This window comes from Desmodus rotundus, chromosome 8, assembly GCF_022682495.2.
Source record: "Desmodus rotundus isolate HL8 chromosome 8, HLdesRot8A.1, whole genome shotgun sequence".
Lineage (NCBI taxonomy): Eukaryota > Metazoa > Chordata > Mammalia > Chiroptera > Phyllostomidae > Desmodus > Desmodus rotundus.
Genome location: NC_071394.1, coordinates 110653671 through 110677658, shown reverse-complemented (window position 1 = coordinate 110677658; position 23988 = coordinate 110653671). Strand labels below are relative to the sequence as shown.

General features: G+C 39.4%; 2 protein-coding genes across 2 annotated transcripts in view; one reads left to right on the top strand and one right to left on the bottom strand.

The window, feature by feature from the left end:
- Positions 1-17015: 17015 nt before the first annotated feature.
- LOC128781475 (translation initiation factor IF-2) lies at positions 17016-19192 on the bottom strand. Its single transcript, XM_053929265.1, has 3 exons — positions 19004-19192; positions 18402-18898; positions 17016-17980 (listed from the first exon to the last, which is right to left on the bottom strand). Exons 1-3 carry the CDS (start codon positions 19190-19192, stop codon positions 17818-17820), a joined length of 849 nt encoding a protein of 282 aa, XP_053785240.1. The 3' UTR covers positions 17016-17817.
- SATB1 (SATB homeobox 1) overlaps positions 18975-23988 on the top strand; it is a 98427-nt gene continuing 93413 nt past the window's right edge. Inside the window, exon 1 of the mRNA XM_053929614.2 lies at positions 18975-19198. The gene's annotated coding sequence lies outside the window, so the exon portion shown is untranslated. The remainder of the gene's footprint in view (positions 19199-23988) is intronic.

Here is a 23988-nt window from a genome sequence, read left to right as displayed (position 1 = left end):
GCACTCCCCTTTGGAAGGGCTGTCTCCACCAGCCCCAGAGACAGTTGCATTTGCAGCCCGTGTAGTTAGCTAGCCCTGTTTATGAAAAGCTGTCCATTTAACTTGCTTTGGAAGGTTTCACTGAATGTTTTCCCACAGCTGGTCAGGATTAAGAGGCCTCTCTGAGATTGGCTGGGCCCATATTTGATGGTTCACTCGTGCACTTTCATATAAACATATTCACTCCACCCGGTTTCTGTAGACCAAGCAAGTCTCCCCAGTACCTGGGAGCAATGCCTTCTCTGCTTTGCCTCTTAGGTAATGATGTGGATATTATCTGGAATTAGGAAAAACCAAAATCTTCAACTCGGGGGCTTGGAAAATGCACTGTGTTTTCCAATATTTACAATTGTTCTTTCTATGGTGAAGCCATACATTTTTTTAGGCACAATTTCATGCCTCATCATCCCACAAATATAGTTCTGATTATGTTCACCCACAAATAAAACCTTCAACAACCCTGAATTGACAGGAGAATGATTTCAAAACTCCCCATGTTAGTACAAAGTCATGGATCTCAAAACTTCAGCATGCATCAGAGTCACCCGGAGAAGGATTGCTAAAGCACAGGTTGCTGGCCCTGCTGCCACGTCTCAGATTCAGTAGGCCTGGGTAGGGGCCCACAAGCTTGCATCACTAACAAGTTCCCAGGTAATACTGATGCTGCTTGTCCACGAACCACTCTGAGAACCCCTGGCCTGCTGGACCCCTTCCATGTAGCCTCAGGTCACATTCCTAACACCCAGCTATCATACCTGTTTTCAAAGACAACCCTAAATTCCTTGTTCATATGCATGCTTTCCTAATCTGTGCCTTTGCTTTGTTTCATTCGTTTATTCGCTCATTGTCTTCGTCTGCTCGGGCCACTCTAAGAAAATACCGTAGGCTGTGTGGTTTAAACAACAGACATCTATTTCTCACAGTTCTGGAGGCTGGGAAATCCAAGATCAAGGTCCCAGTCGTTTCAGTTCTTGGCGAGGGTCCTTTTCTCGGCTTCCCGACGGCCACCTTCTCACTGTATCTTCACATGGTGGAGAGAGGAAGTGCTGGTCTCCTCCTCTCCTTGTGAGGACACTAATTCCAACATGGGGTTCACCCTCTTCACTTCATCTAAACCTGATTATTCCCCAAAGGCCCAATTACCTCCTCATGCTACCACGTCGAGGACTGGCTCTTCCACAGATGAAGGACACAGACATTCAACCCATAACACTCATGGATTCACTCATTCAGTGGTCCATTATTTCATTAAACTTTTTTCCCAGCTTTATTGAGGTACAATTGACAAATAAAAACTATAAACATTTAAGGTTTACAATGTAATTTTTTATATACTTCATCAAACATTTTTTTTTCAAAGACTACCAGGACTGGCTTTGTCAAGTGCCCTCAGGAAGTTCATGACATGAGGGAAGAGAGAAAAAAACATATCCTTTTCATTTACAGATCAGCTTCATGGCTTTTAAAGAGCTTCCATGTTCAAGCTCCCATTGATCTTCTCCAGAGCTCTGAAAGACCGACAGGGCAGAGAGCCCTTTACACACTTCGCTGATGAAGAGATCGAAGGCCAGGGAGAAGTAGTTAATCAAGGTAATGCCAACTCAGGTATTTTCAGTTCCAGGTCCATGATTTTGTTTTGTCTTTTTAGTTTCAGTCATACTACTTCAGTCTTGGCTCGTTGTATCCTCACTCGTCCTGCTGTCCAAATCGTATCCCTTCTTTAAAACCCAGTCCAACACTACCTCCTCCATAAAGCCTTCCCTGATAGTCCTAGTTAAAATAATTTTTCCTTCCTATAAACGAATGTATATTTCATTTTGTCTCTCTACTGGCATTTTTAAAAACTATAACCTCGCATTCTAGACCCCAATCTCCTTGAGAATAGAAGCTATAATTTGCTTTCCTTTTGCTCTCCCACACCACTTAGGACTTAACTCATAGTAGAGTTCATCAAAGCACTGGGAACTGAAAAAGGGAATAAAGAGGGAGAGATGAAAATATCACCTATTCTGAGTCAATGATTATATTCATAAGATAATCAATAAGGAATATAATGAAGATGAAAGCAGAGTTGTGTGTCATCTCTTTGCTCTCCATCTCTGTAAATGAGTAGGGGTGGGGAGAACTAACATTAATCAAAGTGATTGTTGGATACCAGATGTTTTGTGTTATGGTATTTTGCCTTAATAACCTAATAGAAAAATACTGTTTCTCCTCCCATTTTTAAGTGGAGATACTGAAGCCCAGAATTGTTTAGAAACTTGCCTATCTTCAGAAACTGATGCCATGTTTAGGGAGGAGACCAAACCCAATTCCACTGAACTTCATTTGGCAACATGAACACATGAAATTATCTCCAATTGTGCCATGAAAATAAATTGCCCAGCATTTATTTACATAAGAAATTAGTTCATTATATAGTAGTAATCTTGAGAATATCATTTACAGAAATAATCTTGAGATCATCTTTTAGTAACATAGTATCTCACTTTATTATTGATTTGTCATTTCCTGGATGAATCCTTTGATCCATTTTTCCAAAAGGAAAAAGGAATATCACTATTACCATACTCTTCTCTTGTTCTTCATGTGACCAGTCATCACTAATTGTGAAATGCTAACCTGTTACTTAGATACCAAGTGTTGTCTTAACAAGTGGTATTGTGTTAGAACAAGGCTATTAGAAAAAAAGAGTGTGAAATGTTGGGCCTACATTCCGAAACAAAGTGGGGGTGGGGGTGGATTAACCCAGAAATGTTTTCATAAATAACTTCAAAAGGATTAATAACTTTAGCAAAAATGGAAAACTCAGACTTTAAAGCAATTCATTAGACATTTACCATAATATAGAGCTGAGAATTATTAGGGAGTTTAACCAAAGGACATTGCCAGTGAATGCCACAGAATCTTGATAGAGGCAGATAAGAGACAGACAGCTTTTAAAGAAATGGCTAACTCATGTAGGAGGGTTCACCTGTTGGTTCTGCAGCTGAAGTCCAACAAGAGCTGAGGCCTACAACATCCTGAAAACCACACAGATACATCAAAGGTGACAGTTCTCACAAATGTATGAAATACCAATTTGTATCCTTTACACTTTCAGGTTTTGCAATGTTCTACCTGGTAAACACCCATCGGTTTAATTGGCAGGGGTTTTTACAAAGTTGTAACATTTCATTAGGCATTAAGACAGCTAACAATAGATCTTGGCATCTTAACCAGCTTTTTTCTTTTTACAATTCCAATGAAACTATTTTAAGTAATGAGAATATTCTACCAAACTCTTCCAAATTCAGTTGACTTGTTAGGTACAATAAAGTTTGAAAGCTCATTTTCAGGCCTCCTAGGGTGTTCGATTCAGAAAAATCAACTTACAACAAATGTCCTCTTTCTTAAACAGCTCTCTATTGTTACATAGCCTGTCAGATCAGGGAGCTGGTAAAACGTCATGCTTCTGGAGAAGGGGGGAAATTTTTCTAATTTAGTGTTGATGATGCTAATACAACAGGTTTCTGTGGGCATTTTCAATCACTCATGTACATGTCCTCAGAGACATGGCACAAGCAGACTGAGCTTCTTGAAAATAAAACCATAAAGAAATTCACATTTTAAAAAAGTGTTTCCTTATCATACATTCTAAGACATAAGATTATTGGGTCAAAGGTATGAACCTTTATTGTCCAATATCTTATTGATGTTACCAAAGTATTTTCAAAAAGTGTTTATATAGATTTATATGTCAGCAGTTATGTAAAAAGAAGCTATTTTTAAATGCACCCTTACTGACATTAAATTCTTTTGCTTTGTCTTCCAGATCATCAATTTGTTCTTCAACTTTTCTAATCTGTTGTTACACCCATCTATTCAGTTTTTAATTTCTATCAGTTTATTTCTCGGTCATGGAATTTTCATTTGATTTTTACCATAGTTTCCATTAATCTGCTGAAATTATCTTCTCATCTAAAGTCAGTAACTCCTATACCTGGATCTCCTGCAGGTCTGCTTTGGGTCACTTTTTCCTGTCTACTGGTGTGCCTGGTAATTTTATTGAATGCCAGAAGCAGTGTATAAAATGTTGTAGAGATAACTTGAGCCTTTGGATGATCATATCCCTTTCAAGTGTTTTACTTTAGCTTTTGACAGGCATTTAGGGAAGTAAGATCTCCCTTGGACTTCCTGCTCTCTGGAGTCGTGGCCTCTCAAGTGTTCTCCAACTGGAAGCTCTCTGATTCCTTTGAGCAAATATTTGCTCAATATTTTATCCAGCTTTTCTCTCTGCTCTTGGAGGATGAGTTGATCTAAATGAAAATAATCTATAACAGCTGGAGTATAAGTCATTGACACTAATTTTAAAATAATGAATTCAACCTAAATATAACTTATTTTTGTTTTAATGTATATTCACTTGATTATTAGTAAGGCTAAATGTTTTTATATGCTTGCAAATGTGTTATATTTCATCTTTTGTGAAATGTGATTTTAGTCTTATCTCATATATTGGTTAAGTGTGATTCTAATCTTATTAGTTTTCAGTTGCAGTATTATTATGAGTTTGTATGAGCTTCTGCGTAATAATTGTACTAACTAACCCTTTCTGTTATTATACCCAAATAATTGTACTTGGGCTACTGTTTGTTTATTTTATTGTTTCAATATAATCAAATCTATTTTATCTTTCACCTTGCAAGTAGTAACAGTATTTTATTTTATATTTTTAAAGATTTTATTTATTTATGTTTAGAGAGAGGAGGAGGGATGGAGAAAGAGAGGGAGAGAAACATCAATGTGTGGTTGCCTCTACCCCACCCCCGCCCCTCCACACTGGGGATCTGGCCTGCAACCCAGGCATGTGCCCTGACTCAGAATCGAACTAGCAACCCTTTGGTTCGCAGGCCAGCACTCAATCCACTGAGCTACACCAGCCAGGGCTAGTTATAGTATTTTAAGCTTATAAAAACAAGTCCCTTTAGACTTTCTATGGTATGAGTTTTGCTAATTTATTACCTGTGTATGATGAGTGTATATTGATTTTTTCAAACTGTTTATCAGTCTATGTATTACAAAATATTTTCACTCTCCATTGATTTATGTCCTGCTATTATCAAATATTTAATTCTTATATAAAATATAATTTATTTTGATCACATATTTGCCCCATTAACCTATTTGGTGCCAGTATCACATGGTTTTAATTATTATAACTTTATAATGTATTTTATATTTGATAACAGTAGTCTCTCCACATTACTCTTCTTTCTCCATACTGATTTTTGCTTGCTATTCTTGTTTATTTTCTCTCCTAGGTTTATGTTAAAATCAAGTTTCCCCTGACCATTACCTCAAAATGTGAAAAACAAAAGAGAAATTGATACACATGCTGGAAAGAAGTAACAATTAAATTTGTATGTTATCTTTTAAAGCAGAGGCAGTCTTTTGATTATTTAACTTAATATTTTTGTAACTTTCAAAAAGATTTTTAGGAGAACTTCAGCTATACTAAAATAAGCAAAATAAATAATAATTAAACAGTCTTCTGATTATTTAATTTAATATTTTTGGCTCCTTAAAACTTTTGTTTAGATAGGTCACATATATCTGTTTAAAATCAATTATAGCCCTGACTGGTGTAGCTCAGTGGATTGAGCATGGGCCTGTGAACCTAAGGGTCGCCTGTTCGATTCCCAGTCAGAGCACATGACTGGGTTTTAGGCCAGGTCCTCAGTGGGGGGTTCGCAGGAGGCAACCACACATTGATGTTTCTCTCCCTCCCCTTCTCCCTCCCTTCCTCTCTCTCTGAAAATAAAATAAATAAAATATTTTTTAAAAATAAAATAAAATCAATTATAGAGCTAATATATTTTCTTGCTCTTGTAAAATGAATCTGTTTTAAAGTTTATATTACGTTAGTAATTGCTAGTTATTTAGAAATACTACTTACTAATTTATATAAATATTCACATGACTTCTAATATTTTACTAATTTATTAATTCTTCAAATTTCCATTGACATCTTTGGATTTTCAAACTATAATAATATTTTTTCCATACACAATGGTAATATTCTATCTTTTTTCACTCTTTATAGCTCTTCTTTCTTTAATATGTTTTATTACATTCATCAGGGATTTTAAAATAACATTTAATAACATTATTATGGCAAAACCATTATACCAACTTCTTTCCCCACCCCTGTTTTTAAACATATACATTTCTAGTATTTTTACATTAACTTTAAGGTTGACTCTTAGTTTAAAATACTTGTCATCATGTTGAGGAAATATTTTATTTTTTTAACCATTTGATCAAATAGTTATCAAATTTTATCCAATGCTCTTAAAAATAATCCATTAAAATAATGTTTTCCTATTTAACCTACTGATATCACATATTTCATTTGTATCGTTTCTAATTCTATAAACTTTTGCATTTCTTAATATATATGATTTCATTTGGCCCTGGTATATTTTATTGCATTTAAAGTATAGCATGTATAAATTATTTTTTTATTTAGAGTTATTTAAAGTGTGATCTTTCAGTACCATTGTCCCTTCACTAATATTACAGTGTTAATGATTATAAAGTATTTCCTTTGCCTTATGTACTGGTTTTTGACAAAAATTACTCTTTATTTAATATTCATATTGCTTTATTTGACTTAGATGTGTGAGCAGATTAAGCTGGAAAATACTTTGCCTTTTAAAAACATATTTCTGTTGTTTTTCTTTAAGTATGATTTTTGTAAGCACCACCAAATCAGAAAGATTTTTATCTTAATTTAATATGAAGATCTTTCCATTTGAATAGGGAAATTAAAGCCCTTTACACTTGTCATAATTTTTAAGCTTAATTGTAATTATTTTATACTTTGTTCTTTTCAATAATTCCTTATAGTCTCCTTATCATTTGATCTTTTGCATGAACAAGGTTTTGTTTACTTTTATCTTCTACAATTATTTACAAAATACATATATTGTTTCCAATCTAACCAGTGCCTACATTAAAATGTTTACAAGTATCTTTAATTGTATTCTTATCTAATGATTTAAAAGTAAAGCAACAACTTCTATTGCTTTTGTTTTCTCCATCTCCTCTTTCCACATTATGAACATCAGTTACAGACTCTTCCTTTAAAAATTTAAAAACCTCTTTTTCAGGGTTATCTTATTGAAAACGTTGCACCTTAGTAAAAAAAAAAAAATCTAGCTACCAGCATCAATTCTTAATTCACTTCAATTATCACTAGACTTTATTAATTTATTACTTTGTCTTTACCTTTAACACTTAGCACTAATCTTTTTTCCAGAAATTTCCTATTCTTGAGTTTTTATATTGTCCCACCTCTCAGTATCCTGGAAGACATCTCTGAAATGTTTGCAGCAGATATTCTTAATGTCACATGTCCTGGCATCTTGAATATTTTAGAATATTTTAGAATATTTTATTATATTCTTCGGTTGCTTTTACATATAAGTCAACAATTAGGTAGGCCTAAAACTTGCAAATCTAACTTATCTTTCATAAAATTATGTAGAAATTTACTTGTGGTCTTAAAAAGGTTCTTGTTTGACATAAAACTACAAGGGCAATCTACAAAATTAATATATTTTTTTTCCTCACCTATTTGCAAGATTTGTTTGTCCTAGAAATTTTGAAATTGCCCAGCTTATGACTAGGCATTTATTACTACTCCTTAATTTTCTTCAAAAGAAAACTTACAATGTTGGTGCAAGTTTTTCCTCAGAAAGTTTTTCTCTGTTATAACTTTAATGTTTACTTCTGATCCATAGGCTTTATATTCAGGGAAACACCAATTATTTTGCTCATAAATCCAATAAATGTTCATTTGATACCAATAGAATATACTATGTGTCAAGCACTCTGTTAGGGGTAGGGTTATAATAATAGATGTTTATTTTCTCAAGGAGCTTATATTCTAAGTAAGAACTCTGTAATTTGTCTTTCCCATTTCCTCTTATCTTTTTAACTTTTACTCATTTCCTTTGGATGTTTAGACTATTTATGAACTTCTTGAATCGCTTATCTTTATTTCTACAAAACAAAAATTTCACCTACTGAATTTTTTATTTAGTCACAATCTATTCTTATTTTTACCTGTTCTTGTTTAATTAAAAACAATATAGTCTGTCCTACTATATTGTTATAATTGCATTTCTAAGAATCTCACATTATCAAAATGTTACTATAAAAACAATTTTTTCAGGAAGAAAAGGGACTAGCAGCTGGAAAGTTTCAAATACACAGTAAGATTATTTTTACTACAGTAATATCAATAATAAATGTTTTTATATCTCTAAGTGTTTTTAACTCAAATTACAACTAGTAAATTAATCTGTAAAAACCAGTTAATACAACCCTCAACATTATTCGTCAGGTAATGTAAAACTTACAATGGAAAGTAAGACCAGATCTTTGACAAGGAGTTTCTAGGACCATAAAATAAATTATATTACAATTTGCAACTATCCAAAGTAAAGACTGGAACACCAATTGAGCAACCAACCAGCCATTCAAACAAATTTATTACAAATACTTCTATGGAATAACTTCATTTCTGCATGATTAACTTTAGTTTGAAATGTGCCATTATGTTAAAGCTAACAATAGCCAATACAATGTACATGATGTATCTTAATATCTCAGTGATGGTATTTCCAATTCCATCTATAAAACCATAGGAAGTAAGAGAAATGATTGAAGTCTTTCACAGAAACAACCACAGTTTCTGGTGCACTTCACGTATTAGGGTATGTTCCTTGCTCCATCCTCTCAAACCGAAGGAGACCGGAGAGGAAAAGCACTCATGACTTCAGTGTGCTTCCCCAAAACTTCCCTTTTCCTGTAAACTTGCAGAGTCACCTTCTGGCACTTACAACGAGAGCAAAGGAAAAAACAGAAAAGAACAAAGGAGAATAATTTTGTGTTGCACATGTATTTCAAGTCCTGGTGCATGAGGCCCAAGTAGCCATCAAAGGGAAGTCTTTTATGTGTGAACATTAAAATGAAGAAATACAGTTCTGGCCAGGATGAACTTTCATTCTGCTAAGCCTAAGAAGTGCCCCAGGTATGTCAGGGCCAGCAACACAGAAGGCCATAGGAGCATGTTAGAGAACAAATTAGAATTGATGAAGCGGGCCTTTCATCCCTTTCAATATCTAGAATATGCTTATTTCCTATGTTTTTACTGTTGATGTATAAAATTTTGTTTCAGGTGGTTCTAACGCTTTTTAAAAACTAATTTAGTAGAAGAGTGCTCATATACTGCAACTCATTTGGTGTCTTCCCAGAAGTCCCCCAAATTGGAATCTTAAAATATGCACATTGGGATGAAAACACAGCTTAAAAACAGTTTTGTTAAATGTCTGTTTTTTTAATTCAATGAATGATTTTAAAAATTAGCTTCATTGTTTTTTAATTTACCATCTGTTAACTCAATAAATATGAGTTCTTAAAGTTAACCTAATTGTCTTGGAATTTGCTGTTTTTGAAGCTGATTAAAGTTATTTAAATTAATTTTATTTTATATTCAGACTAGGACAAAGCCTTTCTGCATTTGGATAGATCTTGGTTAATAATTTACAAATAAATATGCCCATTTTTGAAATGGACTAATTTTCTTTTTATGGTTCTTAATATATATCAGTCAACTTGTAAAGAGGCAGAGAGGCTGATGCTAGATAATTAAAGGAATAGTATATCAATACACCAAAACTTATAGCCATTAAAAACTGTGGCCATGTAGAAAATTTGCATGAACTCTGTCTCTTGTTTAATAAAGACAAATAGAGTAAATATTAACTGGAATGCAATTTCTTCCACTCTACATCATTGTGGATAAAAGGAGCTATGTTCTTTAAAATATTGCCCTGCCTCTGGTCACAGTGTATTGGACTAACAGTGGTCTCTGGTCCCAAGTAGGCCAATTATACTTTTCCTTGAGGACTGTGAAAGACGGGTCTTTCTCTGGGTGGCTTGACTAGAACATCTGTGGCTCAAGAGAAACTAGCAACCATGATCTGCTATGTAACTGTGGGGCGCAGGGAGCTGGGCTGCTTTGAAGAAGAAAGACAAAGATGGACATAGGGAGAGAGAAGGTTGGTGGAGTCCCTATTGCACCTTAAATACTTCTGTGCCTGGGGCCCCATTACACTGACTGTGAATTCCATGAAAAGCCCCAGTGTGCTCTTCCCTTTTTTGCTTAAGCTCAGAGTCAGTCACCTTCTCTCACTCACAAGTCAAAATAACTTAAACTACTGCACAAGAGGAAAACCCCCTGGTGGTGATGATTGTTTAATCAGGGATTTCCAGGCTTTGTTCCTCCCCTGCTTTTCTTTAGATGAGAACTTTTTAATATTAATACATAATTTACATATTTTTTGTTTTACAGTTATTGTTTTATGGTTTATCTATGAAACCTTTATCTCCAAGTTATTTAGTAGAAAGCTTTTCCTCTAAAAGCTTTAAGGTTTTAGCTTCTACATTTAGATCTAAAATCCATTGCAAATGAATTTTGAATATGGTGTGAGGTAGGGATCAACGTATTTTTTATTTTTTATATGATATCTGGTTATTCTAGCACCATTTATTGAAAATACTTTCTTTTGCACATTGGGTTGCTATGGTGGTGGAAATGGGAAGGGGGATGAAAAGACTGTCTAAAACTAAATTAATGACAATACTAAAATAAATAGGTATCCCTGGCTGGTGTGGCTCAGTTGGATGGAGCTATTGTCCTATAAAGTGAAGGATTGTGGGTTCAATTTTTGGTCAGGGCACATGGCTAAGTTGCGGGCATAGTGGTTATCCTTTTTGTAACATAGCAGTTGGCTCATTCACATCAAAATATTTCTTTAATCCTCACCCAAGGACATTTTTTCATTGTTTTTAGAGAGAGGGAAACACTGATTATTTTAATTATTTCTTTAAAAATATATAGCAGTGGATGAAAATGTTTTGGCTAATAGACATCCATTTTCCCTATTTCTAGAATAATTATCTCCCAATTTATCTTGGAGAACCATACCTCCCCCACTCCCAGCCTACATGATTTGTGTAGGGTGGCTGCACTCCCAAATCCAAGGTGGACACTTGACCCAAGGCTGGTGAGTTAAAGAACCACAGCCCTTGACCAGAGTGATGAGTGCAGGTATGGGTACTTGATACAATTTGACCCAGTCACAGTCATGTGCCATTATCTGAGTAGCTAGATCTCGTTATGCCTAAAGCAGTCCTTACACTCTATTTTTCCAGTTTGTGTGTATGTTTGGATAGGGGTGGAGGAATAAAAGTGAAATAAAACCAAAACCAAAATTTTTATTTTTGAGTTGGATTTCTACGCTTTACAACCCAAGTTCTCAAAGATCCCATCTTATTTCTACCAAATCTGAATTTATTGACATGGAGCCAGAAATCTGTATTTTTTTAAAAGATTTTATTTATTCACTTTTAGAGATAGGGGAAGGGAGAGACAAAGAGAGGGAGGGAAACATCAATGTGTGGTTGCCCCTCGAGCACCTCATACTGGGGACCTGGCCTGCAACCCAGTCATGTGCCCTGAGTGGGAATCGAACTGGTGACCTTTTGCTTTGCAGTCTGGTGCTCAATCCACTGAGCCACACCAGCCAGGGCTGAAATCTGTATTTTTAAAAAGCATTCCATTTAATTCCTATTCACATTAAAGTTTGAGATCTACTGATTTAACTTCCTTATTTTATGGCTGAGGAAACTGAGACTAATAAAAACTAGGCATCTTTCCCAAGATCATTCAGCAATATGTATTTATTCTAAGCATGTGAGAATTAAGAGTGAGAAGAACAAAGATCCCTGCCTTCCTGGATATCACCGACTAGCATGTTAGTTACAGAATCAGGACTAGAATTTGGTTCCTCAGTTTTCTTCCTGGGGACTTGATTTCACCAAGGATCATGCTCTAATACTCCTCTTCCCTGCTCTAATACATTTTTGCTCTAAAATGTACACTTCTATTAAAGGCAAAGAGTCTACATTTGGGCAGCATTCATAGCATATAAAAATAGGAGGTGCTTTAACAATTTTAAGGTAAATGATACTGCTATGTACCGTTTGTTATTTGCTAACATTTCCACCAAAGCAACAGAGGACAGAAAGCAGCGAAGAAAACAAATACAGTACCCACCCTTCCGCTCAAAGTCTCAGGTAGCCAGAAGGTCTTTGAAGACTTGTTTTTTGTTAATAAGTCATTCAAGATACTGCATTCAAGTCTATTGTCTGTGTAACTGTTTTAATAGAAAACTAATTTCTTCCAAAATCTTTCAGTAAAAAATAAATATTCCAGAAATAGAGGCCATAATTATTCTCTGGCTTTGTGTACCCCTGGCACACCAGCAAGACACCCAGGAGGTACTTTTTTCTACCCCATTTACATTCCAGACAATTCATTTTCTATTCTTGTTTAGATCCCAGGATTCCTTTTCCATTAGAATACTAATGACAACAATAACATTAACACAAAAAACAATTGTTAGTCTTTATTGAGTATTATCTGTACTGAAGCGCTGTGCATCTGTTAACTCCAGGAGGTGGGTACAACTATTATCCCCATAATGTGGATGAACAAATTGAGGCAGACAGTCAGGAGACTTGTCCAAGGTCAAGCAGGTAGTAACTAGTTGAATGAGGATTATAATCCAGGCAGTCTGACACTCAAGGTTTCTGAAATTCACTTAAAATATTATAATTTGCCCATGCTGCTCCTTTGTATTCAAAATCCATGGGACATGTAAAATGGGTGAATTTTATTGTACATAAATTATACCTCAAGAAAGTTGAATAAAAAAATTACAATTTGTAGAGCCAAGTTGTTAAGAATTTAAAGATGCTTTTTCGTGAATTGAGTGGCTTTGAGAATATGAATGTGCCCGTGGGAACATAACCTACAAGAAACCAGCCAGCAGCATACCCTATGAAAGAATATACCTGGTGTTTTCATCACTTTAGGGGAGTGTTTTTGGAGAGTGTGGGATGTTCTTGCAGACCAGAGACTGTGGAGTGGCTGGCAAGTATGGTTTCAAAGCAAGGGAGGAGCTGAGAAGAATTGTTTAGTGAACTCAGTTTTTAAAGTTGAAAAAATAAATCCTGTAAAGACAGTCTTAGGCCCATGACTATAAAATAGTCTAACGGGTAGTAACAGAGTTTGGCCTTCACTAGAAACGTGCATGAACTGTACCAATAGTGCAATGTGACAGAGCCTGAGGGTGCAGGGGTTTAGGGTCTGGAACAAGGGCTATCTGGTTACCAACATTCCTCATGGCAGCGCCAGGAAGCTTAGTCTTAGACAATAGGTATTCTGATGCAGTACAGATCTTTTTGTCCTGCACTGAATGATTTATGAATTTTTAAAAACCAGTATTTACCATAGATAGAGAAAATTATATTGATCCATATAAGATCATTGTGTTCTTGAAAAATAAACAGTCTAGCAAAGGAAGCATATGGCATAAGGGGCACTCAAAAATGTGCTCTCCTTCTAAAACATTAGCTTTCTTTTCTCTCATTCATTAGCTCTGCAAATATTTATCGGGCACCTCTTCTATACTATATGGAGGGCTGTGCACTATAAACTGGGCAGTGTTGCTTTTCCTCATCCCTCAGATGATTACAGAGTATCAACTACAGTAGCCTCTCATATTAATTTTTTCCTGCCCACTTTCCCACCAGAGCATTTTCTAAAGAGATTTGATGGTGTTACTTCCATCCTTACAATCTTTAATGACTTCCTATCTCCTATAGGAGACTCCTAAAGTCCTCTCATGTAGGAGACATTGATTGACAGTCCTTAACCTCAATTTGACCACTAGATATAACCCCCTAGTATATGCGTACTTTGAAATGTAAGTTTTCAACATTTAATATTTCAATGTTTTATGTAAGCTGAATTTCTAGCTTCTTTTTATAAACTGAAGAGCTGGAATTTGGCATTGATTATTCCATTTAGACAGAGAATATATTCTCCAGATTGACACAGTTCTGACCACTGCTTATGGTGTCATCTTGGTCTGCTTTGCTCCCTTATACCCATGCTTGGTCCAAGGTATGCATAATAGTTCGCAGTCCCTGATGGATGGATAAAGGGTTCATGTCTCAACTCGAGAGCATGTCTGCATGGTCCTTCACAAGTTGGAACTGTTTGGTTTCATCCTTCACAAAGACTCTATGTTCCAGCCACTCTGAATTCCGAGTAGTTCCCTGCACAAGCTTTGTCCTCCTCAGGGCCTTTACTCATGCTGGTCTCTCTGCTTGATATGTGCTCCCTCCACCTTCCTTTGCTGCCTAGAGGAGCCTCACTTATCCTCAAGACTTATTTCAATCCTCTAAGGAACTTTTCCTAAATCCTGCCAGAGGGGTGATTTGCTGCTTCCGGTGTTCTCACAGCACATTGTGCCTCTAGTAGAGTGCAGTGACTTTCCTACTTGCTCAATGGGAAAATGTGTTTCTTGAAGACGAGAACTCTTAATCACCTCCATGTCCCAGATTCTTAATAGAGTGCCTGGCATCTAGTAGATAGATATGAATATTTATTGAATGAACAAAGAGATGGGTAAGTGAATGAATGAATGAATCCTTCCAAGAGAATTTCTGTTACAAGATTCTAAGGTTTGAAATAAGAGACGTAACTACTCAAGGCCAAATCTCAAATTTTGATAGTGATCATGACATCTTCCGATAACAGTTCTTAAAAGTTCCTGTTCATTGTACCCTTTCCAGAACAGCAAGTCTTGAGAAAATTAAATGTATATAATATTAGTAAATATGCAAAGAGTGACTTAAAGTTGACAGAGCACCATATCGTGGGGGGCAATATGGGTGGGATGGTAGTACTGGATTCCAAGAGAGCATACATGGTGAACGAAGTCATAGCATTCCTCCATACAAGGCTGGTGGCCTCTCTGGCCATGTCTACCTGGAAGAATGGAACATCTGGGCCACAAAGCAGCAGGAAATGATCATTTAGCTGCAGGTTATCATGAGGAGAAGGGTCCCATACGATATGGGAGTCCTTGGAGCAGTGTGTCACAGCTCTCTACGAGGCTGCACTATCTGGCCTCGTCGTAATGGTTCCATGAAGCCACGCAACTACTCCTGGTCAACAGTTGTAAGTCCAAATAACGTGTGTCACTTCTGGCCATAGCACTTAAATGCCAGCATGAGACAATTCAGTTGACCTTTAGTTTTGCCATAGCCACATGAAACATTCAAGGTGGCCACTGTTCCGTCAGTCTGGGACCCTGAATAAGGAGGCACAGAAGACACCTGCTGATGTGCAACGGACTCATAGTATGACCAAGAAAACAACTTTTGCTGTTAAGGCCCACTAAAACTTGGAATTGTTTGTTACTCTGGCATAATATAGCCTATCTGGTTTAATAAAGCAGATTTTCTCTGTTTTGCTGCAAATGAAAGAAAAAGACTACTGGTTGGAAGTTATAGGAAGACCGATTCTGTGTAACTTAAAAAAAGGTAATAAAGGTACAGAGATGGAATAAACTGCTTAGGGTTTTCTTGGTTCATTCACCAATACACAATGAACTCTACTGTGTGTTAGGTGTTCTGTAGCTAAAATCCCTACCTTTATGGAGGTAAGTGGTGAGTTCCCTTCACCCCTGATGTTTGCGTTGATGGCCCCTAAAGTTCGGATTAGACAAATTAACTTGAAAAATACTCTCCAACCCACAGCTTCATGGATGTTTATTTCCTCTGGTCTAAAATAGGAAAAAACATCTATTTTCTCAAGCATTCCTTTGATTCAAATCACTTACTGATTTATTGAGTTGTCTTTTCACATTTTAATGTCAATTTCCCAGCAAATAAGTTCCTTGAAGGCCAATACTGTTTTATCTCTCCTTTTCTCATACTATTTAGTAGGCAATATTTCATTGTCTTTTCTTCGAGGAAAACAATCAGCTTTTGATAGTAGCTATTATTAGTTGATATGTTTCCGATTTACTTGTTTTTCAACTATTTGTTAGATGTGGACTTCTTAAAAAATCTAGGAACACAAATGTACTACCCTAATAACTTCCAGGTAAAATGCTTTTTTAGTTTCCTGAAAAAAAAAAAAAGTCTTAGCCCTGTACTATTGAATTTGTTGCCAATTAAGCTGTATTTCATTAACAGCTTATTCAGTGGGTATTTAATGTATTCCTACTATGTGCCAGGGGGCAAGGCTTACACAAGTTTATCAAGATATGTTACTTAATACACTTTACCCATCATTACATAATTCTATAATAGAGCCTATGACCTCGGGGGGAGGGGCACAGGAACAAATTCAAAAGGTTGGGGCAAAAATGTTCCTTCAGCTTAATGCAGGGGAGCACATTACACCTTAAATTCTGGGGCTCAGTTGATAACTTGGGGGAGTAGATGAGTATGTCAGATTGTGTACGGGAGAAAAAAAATCCTTTTCTTTTTGTATTTCAATTTCTGTTAAGGTTCATTTCAGGCTTTTAGAATTGGAGAATCATCTGCCTGCTACAAGAAATTGCTAATAAGCAGTAATTAAAGACTGAGAATTTATTTGTTCTTTCCATTCCAAACCTGATGTCATTCCCAGATGGAGATATTGGTACTGGTTAAGCAATTCAGCATTTTGGTAAATTAAGGCAGGATTTGGTGTCTCCTGGGTCCTGTCAGGGAAGAAAGTGGTCCAGGAAAGAAAACTTGTGTTTTATTTTGTTTTGCACATTGCAATCATTTATACCTTTTTGCTTTGTTTTACAGAACCAGGAGCTGAGGTGGGCACCTGCATCTTAAAAAAAATGAGGGCTAGTTCTCTAAAAGAAACTTTTCATGCTCTAATGTCTTTGGAATTGTTGTCTCCGTCTAAAACGACACCTGAAAAGGACAGCGCATTCCAGGGAATTCAGCACCCACTGATGGAAAAGAACAGGCGGATCAGAAAGCAGCGTGAATACATGCACTACTGTCCTTTATTTAGAAAATCCACACCAAAATACAGCACAGTTGACGTGTTTGTTACCAGGGCTTGAAAGTTGAGTCCACCACTGTGCAAAAGATAAAATAAGACGGCACGGATATCAGGATTTTCCCCGTGTGCTTTATTCATAGACATTTGACAGGGAGGACCTAACAGAGCATTTAGGAAAAACACTTCTCAGCCCACAGTCACTTTCCAGGAACTTCACTGCAAACTGTGCTCCAGGCTGGCGGGATGGAGATTTTAGCAATCTCCCTACTGCTTCCATAGTTTCCTTCTCTCTAAATACAATTATTTATGGGGACTTAATGAGAGAGCAAGCCTTGTGTGAAAAGAACTCAAGAAAGTGCAGCTTCTAAAAATACACCGAGGCGGCCCTGCAATTCTTATTGTTACAAACTGACGTTTTGCAGTTCAAGCCATGAACCTAACAACTACACACACACACTCACACGAAGAGAAAAAGTAAAGACTGTTTTTTTCTTTCTGCAATTCCTTGAGTAAACAGTAGTAATTTTTTGTTTTCATACTCAATGCAAATTTCCCAAAGACGACACAACGTAAAAACAAAAGACCTGTTAGCTTCCTTAGAGTTGGTGGACAGAATGGCAAGAGGACAGGGGCAAAGGTGAATTCCAGGTTCGCCTTAGCTGGGGTCCTGAACTTCCAGTCACCCCCGATCTTGCAGAGGTTTTAGGAGTTTCAGTCCCCTATGGGAACCGTTCCCTTGGCCCTCATCACCGGCCCTCTTCGCTTCCAGCTTTTTGAAGAAACTGGACCTCAGCTCAGGCGTCTTTTTCCAGCGAGGAGAAAAGAAGTACAGCGGCTGATGAGAAGACAAACAGTAAACAAATGGGCCAGGGCACGGCCGGGTGTCTGCCAGGGGTCCACTCCTCTGCCTTCCACCACGTGCTCTTCAGCTGGGGTGCAGCCCTCCTGCACACGGAGCTGAGAGGGGCGAGGGTGGGGTGAAGGGAGAGGGACAGAACCGGCTGTGAGGGAAGGAGGCCCTCTAGGAAAGATCGTCTCCACCGAGCGTTGACGGGAGAAAAAAACTGGCCCACATGCCCCTAGTGGGGAGCGGTACATCCCACGCAGGCTGGGTTTGGGAGGGGGAGCGTCGGGACCTCTCACCTGACTTCCTCCTCTGCTGGCACACACCGCAATCACCCCTTGCTCCCCCTCTTAAAAAAAAAAAAAAAAAAAAAAAAAAAAGCCCAGCCAAACAACGAACAACAAGAGGAAGCCGCAGGCGGCAAGAGGAGGGGTGCGGGAGGTGGGGGCCCCGGAGAGGTGAGGGGGTAGGGTTGGCGGGCACCGAGAACTGCGCCGCACACCCCCAAGCGCACTCCAAGGCGCCCACACTTACCCCTCGCGGCCGAGGGTCCGGTCTTCGGCGCCAATCCCCGTCCGCGCCCCTCGCCCGCCCTCGTCCCTCCAGCCCGCCGCCCCTCTGCACCCCAGCCGGCGCGCGGGGAGGGAGCCTACGCGCGGCGCGCGGCGGCGGCGGCTCGGGCTCGGCTCGGCTCGGGCTCCAGCGCGCCCAGTGTTGCCGGCGGCCGCCGAGGCTCCACCGCCAGGGGGAGAAGCCGGGGCGGGCGCAGGGGAGGCGGGCAAGGCCCTCGCCGCCCCGCCGGCCATCCCGCGCGGCAGAAGCGCCGAAGCGGCCGGCGACGCAGGGTCCGCGGAGCCCCGGGGCGCAGCGTGCCTGGCCGGAGGAGCCGCAGCTGGATGCGCGCCGCGGGTGGCGGCGGGCTCCCGTGGGGGGCGCCCGGGCCGCTCCGGTGCGCCTCCAGACTGCGGGCGCGGCGACCGCCGGGCCGAGAGCAGCTCCCGCCGGCCCCTTCCCCCTCCCGCCCCCGCCCCCTCCCCCCGCCGTTAACATCTCCTCCCTCCCCCTTCCCTTCCTTCCCTCGGCCCCGCGCGCTCGCTAGCTCGCTCCTCGCCTCTCTCTCCCCTTTAAACGCCCACTTCGGATGGGGAAAGAAGACAACTTGAAGTCAAGTTGCAATTAACTTCCGCGGCAGCCGCAGCTCCGGCGGCGGCGGCACCAGAGGCGAAAGCCGCCGCCTCGGAAGTCCGACGCCGGCGCGCCCGCCGTGGGAGCCGTTCCCGGGCTCCGGCCCGCACCCGACAGCCACCGCCGCTCCCAGCGCCCATGCCTGAGTGAGTTCTGCTCCTTTGCTCTCCCCCCCTCACTCGTGCTGTTTTCTCTCCGTCTCTCTCTTTTTTTCGGAATCGATCCAAACTTCTTTATCACACCCACTCCCGGCGCCCCTGGTTGAGGCTGCTCGGCTCCCCTCTGGTGGGCGCCCGGTGGCGCGGGGCTGCCGGTCCCCTTCTCTGTCGCGCGCAGCCGGATCCGGACGGGTGGGCCGGCAGAGCGAGGGAGAGCACGCGGGATGGGGGACTTGAAGATGCCATTCGTTCTCTCTCAGGGTGTGGACGCACTAACACACCTGCCCGACAGACCCTGACTGAACAAACTCCTTCAGGTCATCAGCGTGACCCCTTTGGGGAGAGAAAAGGGGAGGCGAAGAGACCGAAGGAAGCATGCAGGGAAAGGGAGAGCCTCTCTGTGCGCCCCAGAGCCGGGCTGGCAGAAAGGTGCCCCGCGGAGTCGGCTGGGGGAGTGGAAACGTTCCCCCGCGGGATCGCAAGTGAGCTCAGCATCCTTGCCCGGTCCATCTCCGCCTGCCTCCGCCCCCGCCCGTGCGGCAGGTTGGGAGCGGCGGCGGACAGGGACCTGGGAAGTTTTGGCAACTTCTCCATCCCGGGAACCACTCGGGCGCCGGGAGTTTGAAAGCCGCGGCACAGCGCGTTTCCAGCCCTCGCAGGCTGTAGTGAGACCCGTCCTGAAGGGACTCCTGGATTGAATTTGAGTTTGGAGATGGGGTGGAGGCTGGGAGAGGTGCTGCCCTCTTTACAAAGACGGAGACATCACAGGAGTGGCCTCGGGGTCTCCTTCCTGCAGCCCGGACCCGAGCGGGGCGGCCTTCTCCGAGCGCTCCCTGCCGAGGCTCCCGGGCGGCGGAGCACCGGTTTGGGCAAGCGCCGGAAGAGGGACAGTGCAGGCAGGTGGCAGGTCCGGGCGGTGACACGCACGTACCAGGGAAATTCACTGAGCAGGACTCTTGGGATGACCGCCGAAGACCGAGAGGGACTTAGAGCGCTTGCTGGAGGTTTTGGCCCGGACCTCCACTGGGGCGTTGCAAATTTCACTTACAAAGTGTCAACCACAGGATAGCCTCCCAAAGTGTCCTAGTTGGCAACTTTGACCTCTGTGCCCTTCCTCGGTGAACTTTTTCAGCGGTATTCCGGATTTCCAGGCAAATGTTTTAAGATTTGGACTCCACATGGTTGTAAAAGACCCAGGGGAAACAGAACGACGTCCAATTTTCAGGACAGAACCTTTCTGCCCAGACTGGGTTCCATGCTTGCATCTTTGAAGGCCATGCCACCTGACTTTACCAAGAGGACAGAGGAGGGGGTAAGAATGAGTAAAACGCGACTGCTAAGTGTCAGTTTTTGCCCGCAGCAGTCCCTAAAATCTGCAGTGTTTGTGCTGCTGATGGAGTAACTCATCCCGCTGAAACTTTATTGAAATTTACACCCTAACTGAAGTGGATTTTTCTGAGGTGTCAGGAGTGTAAGATTTATTCTATAGTCAAATGTGTTTGGGAAAAAAAAAAATCCCCATACTTTAAAACTGAAGAAAACCAAGGTTGAAATGTTTTCTCTGCAAACCTTTAATCTGCTGTGTGGTACTGGTGCTATGATTTAGCAGCAGTTTTTTATTTCTATTGCATATTATTTTAGTAGAACAGTAGTACATTCATATACTGGCTGCTCCAGTCTGCTGGCAAACATTAGCATTCAAGCTTACATTTTTGACAAATGTGCAGACAGGAATAGCATGAATAGGCATCTTAAATATTAACAACCTAAGCATCTGTTGTGAAACAAATTTAATATATTTACTCTGTTTTTCTCACATTGTTAGAAAAGGTTATAATAAGTGCATAATTTCAACTTTAGTTTGCAGAAGTAACTGGCTGTATCTTTCACTACCTCTAGGAGTGTTTAACACAATCACCAGACATAAATACTTTAATTAACTTGGTTAGGCACATTATTAAATATACTTTAAACAATGTGCATACTATGTAACAGTAGCAAAATATGTATACTATTTGTGCACATTTTAAATGACTGTGCATTTTATAAATACACCAAGCATGTTTATTCTTCATCTCCACTTGACACTTATTACTTCATATTTTTTCTAATGGAAACAGTATTTTAAGTGTAGAGTTGTTCAGTCATATGTAATACCTAATGTGTAAACAGTAGCTATAAAATACAAAGCACTGGTAAATTTGAGTATGGCTACATGTAACACAATTGTACAAGAGAAATAAAAATCACTGCTCAATTTTGTATTCCTTTCTGAATAATGAATACAAATGATGGATAAATTTCCCTCCTAAAGTACTAGTGCCTTAAAATGTGTGGGGGGGTAGGAGGAATGAAGGAGAAAGGGGGGAAAGAGATAAAGAAAACCTAAAGAACTTCCCAAAGTCTGAATAGTTATTTCCAGAATCAATGCATTCCTCCTTTTCCCACAAGCTGAAATATGTAATAAATAATAGTTCTTTGTATGTAAAAGTATTCAAAAGGAATGCCTTTTGTTCAGTTGTTGTATAAATTAATATATTCTTGGTTGATAATCTACAAAAGTAGTTCTTTAGTCTCCCAGCATCTTAAAGAAGAACACCACCAAAATGAATAATGGCTTATTTCTGCAAAGAAGTCTGTTGCCAGCTATATGAACCTGCAGCTGAATAAGATATGATATGCTGAGTGATGGTTAAGAAAAACTACATTACATTAGCAAAGACTGAAATATGTGGAGGAGATTTTGAATTATTTTTTCATGTGACAGGTTGTGGATTGTAAATTAGGCCTGAAAGGTCAGGCAACAGGCACCTGTTCCTCATTATTGTAAAAATCTTTTGGTTACAAACACTATTAAGCTAAACACAATATGGATACACAGTAGGGACTCTATAAAGCACTCTAGTGGTTCTTCATCTGCTCTGTAAATTTCCAAAAGGCCCATACACAGATACGCCTTTTACACAAACCCATCACTTCTTTCAAGATGTGTTATCCTGGATGACTCTCATATTAGTAGTTGAGATTGATGAAGTATATAAAATAAATACACGTCGCTGAATCCATCTTCAGACCATGTCTAGAAATGTTGTAGTCAAATGCAACAATATTTTAACCCCCTCTTTTTCCTTTATAATCCATTGCTTAATTTTCAGAATCTGTTCATGTTTTCACTAGAAACCTCTCCAAATTGTCTTGTATACTTTTTCAGACCAGTTCCCGTTTTAAATGATGCCATGAAATAATTTGCTCAGTACTTGTATATGATGAGCAAATTAGTTGCTATATACTGTCATAGCTTTATGGTATATAGGAAATGGGAAGAATACCCCATTTTAGATGAATGCTGTTAGGAAGGGTATTGCCATGTGATCTTCAAACTTGCCACTCTTCCCAGGAGAGTTCAGCAATGCTTCTGTTAGAATTAAGGAGTGTGATTTGATTTTTATGAATGCTTTACCTTTAGATATTTCAGAGGGCAGAATAAGCATACATATTGAATGGACCTAAGCAGCATAAGGTTGGAAGGAAGTAAAGGTGCCAGTTGCTTTTAATTAGCAAAGAAGGAGGATTTTGAGTCAATTCTGTAAAACTCAAATGATTTAATTCTATGTTTAAATTTGTTCTTTTCCTCTTTTTTTTTGTTTTTGAACAGTTATTGCTTCCTCTGTTAAGTATTCAGTTTTAGCATTTGTGATCAGATTACAGAACAGTCATTACTCTTGCTTTTCAAATTGATTTGGTTTTCAAACTCCCAAACTCTGGGATGATTTTAACAAATTGGTTTACATTTTGACAGAACAGAGTTAAGTTAATTAATAGATCAGGCACGAAAAATCATCCACGGTAGGGTGTATTTTCTGGTAAAATGAAAGTTATGTTTCAGCGTGATGAGCATCAGGCTTCAGTAATCTGTTCCTCGTGTGGAATGAACACTTCCTACTTCGAGCTAGCAGGCACCTACTGTTTATTTACGCTGCATTAAACTGACAGCTCAGCAATCAAAGGAAAAATATTACTTACCTTCCTGAAGTAAATACCAGTTTATAGGTTAGTGCACATATTTATATTCCTGTCACCATTAAATAACGGCTCTGTCTCCATTTTAATATCTACCTGTGCTATAATCCAGGGCTTCAGACTCTTCCTGGTTGGGGGTAAGGGGTCGAGAGCAGTTTTTCTTATCCTCTCCCAGTGGCAAAACCTTGAAGAAGAGTAATTTCATTTCTGTGCTGTGAGAACCAGTTGGAAGAAATGTTACTTTACATACCTCAACTATAAGATCAAAACCCCCCAAGAATCTGCATGCCACTTAAAATAATCACTTTAGAACAACCTCAGGACAAATACATTCAAACATATTCAAGTGTGTGTTTTCTAAATTAACTTTCTACAAAGTTCCAAATAGGTTCCTTAAACTCTTTGATTACTTAGGTAATAACTTTAACAAAGTATCTTCCCTTGCAAGTCTTAGATGGAATGCTTCAGTTTTTACTGGAGATCTGCACGTATTAGTAGAAAGGGTGGCTCATGGATTGCTTGATGCTGTTGGCTTTCCTCTGAAAATATTCTTGCCTCTTTTCTTGTTAGTATTTCAACCTTAAGATAAGAGGGATTTCATCTTTTGAACAATACTAAATATATTTGTTGTTTCCTCTTTAAATTAAAAGTCCCTTCCCTTCAAAACGCCTGGAAACATCCAAACACTGTTGAAGTTGAATCATAACACTTATGGTTAACTTGAGAAAATGCTTATTTTCACTGACATTCTGTAAGTA

What these genes read in the sequence shown, in the direction of transcription:
- LOC128781475 (XM_053929265.1), bottom strand. Translation starts at nt 19,192, where the DNA reads ATGGGCGCTGGGAGCGGCGGTGGCTGTCGGGTGCGGGCCGGAGCCCGG. An exon ending in GTCTTCTTTCCCCATCCGAA is followed by an intron (nt 18,899 to 19,003) that starts GTGGGCGTTTAA and finishes CGGCGGGGGGAG; the next exon opens with GGGGCGGGGGCGGGAGGGGG. An exon ending in CGGACCCTCGGCCGCGAGGG is followed by an intron (nt 17,981 to 18,401) that starts GTAAGTGTGGGC and finishes CGCCCCTCTCAG; the next exon opens with CTCCGTGTGCAGGAGGGCTG.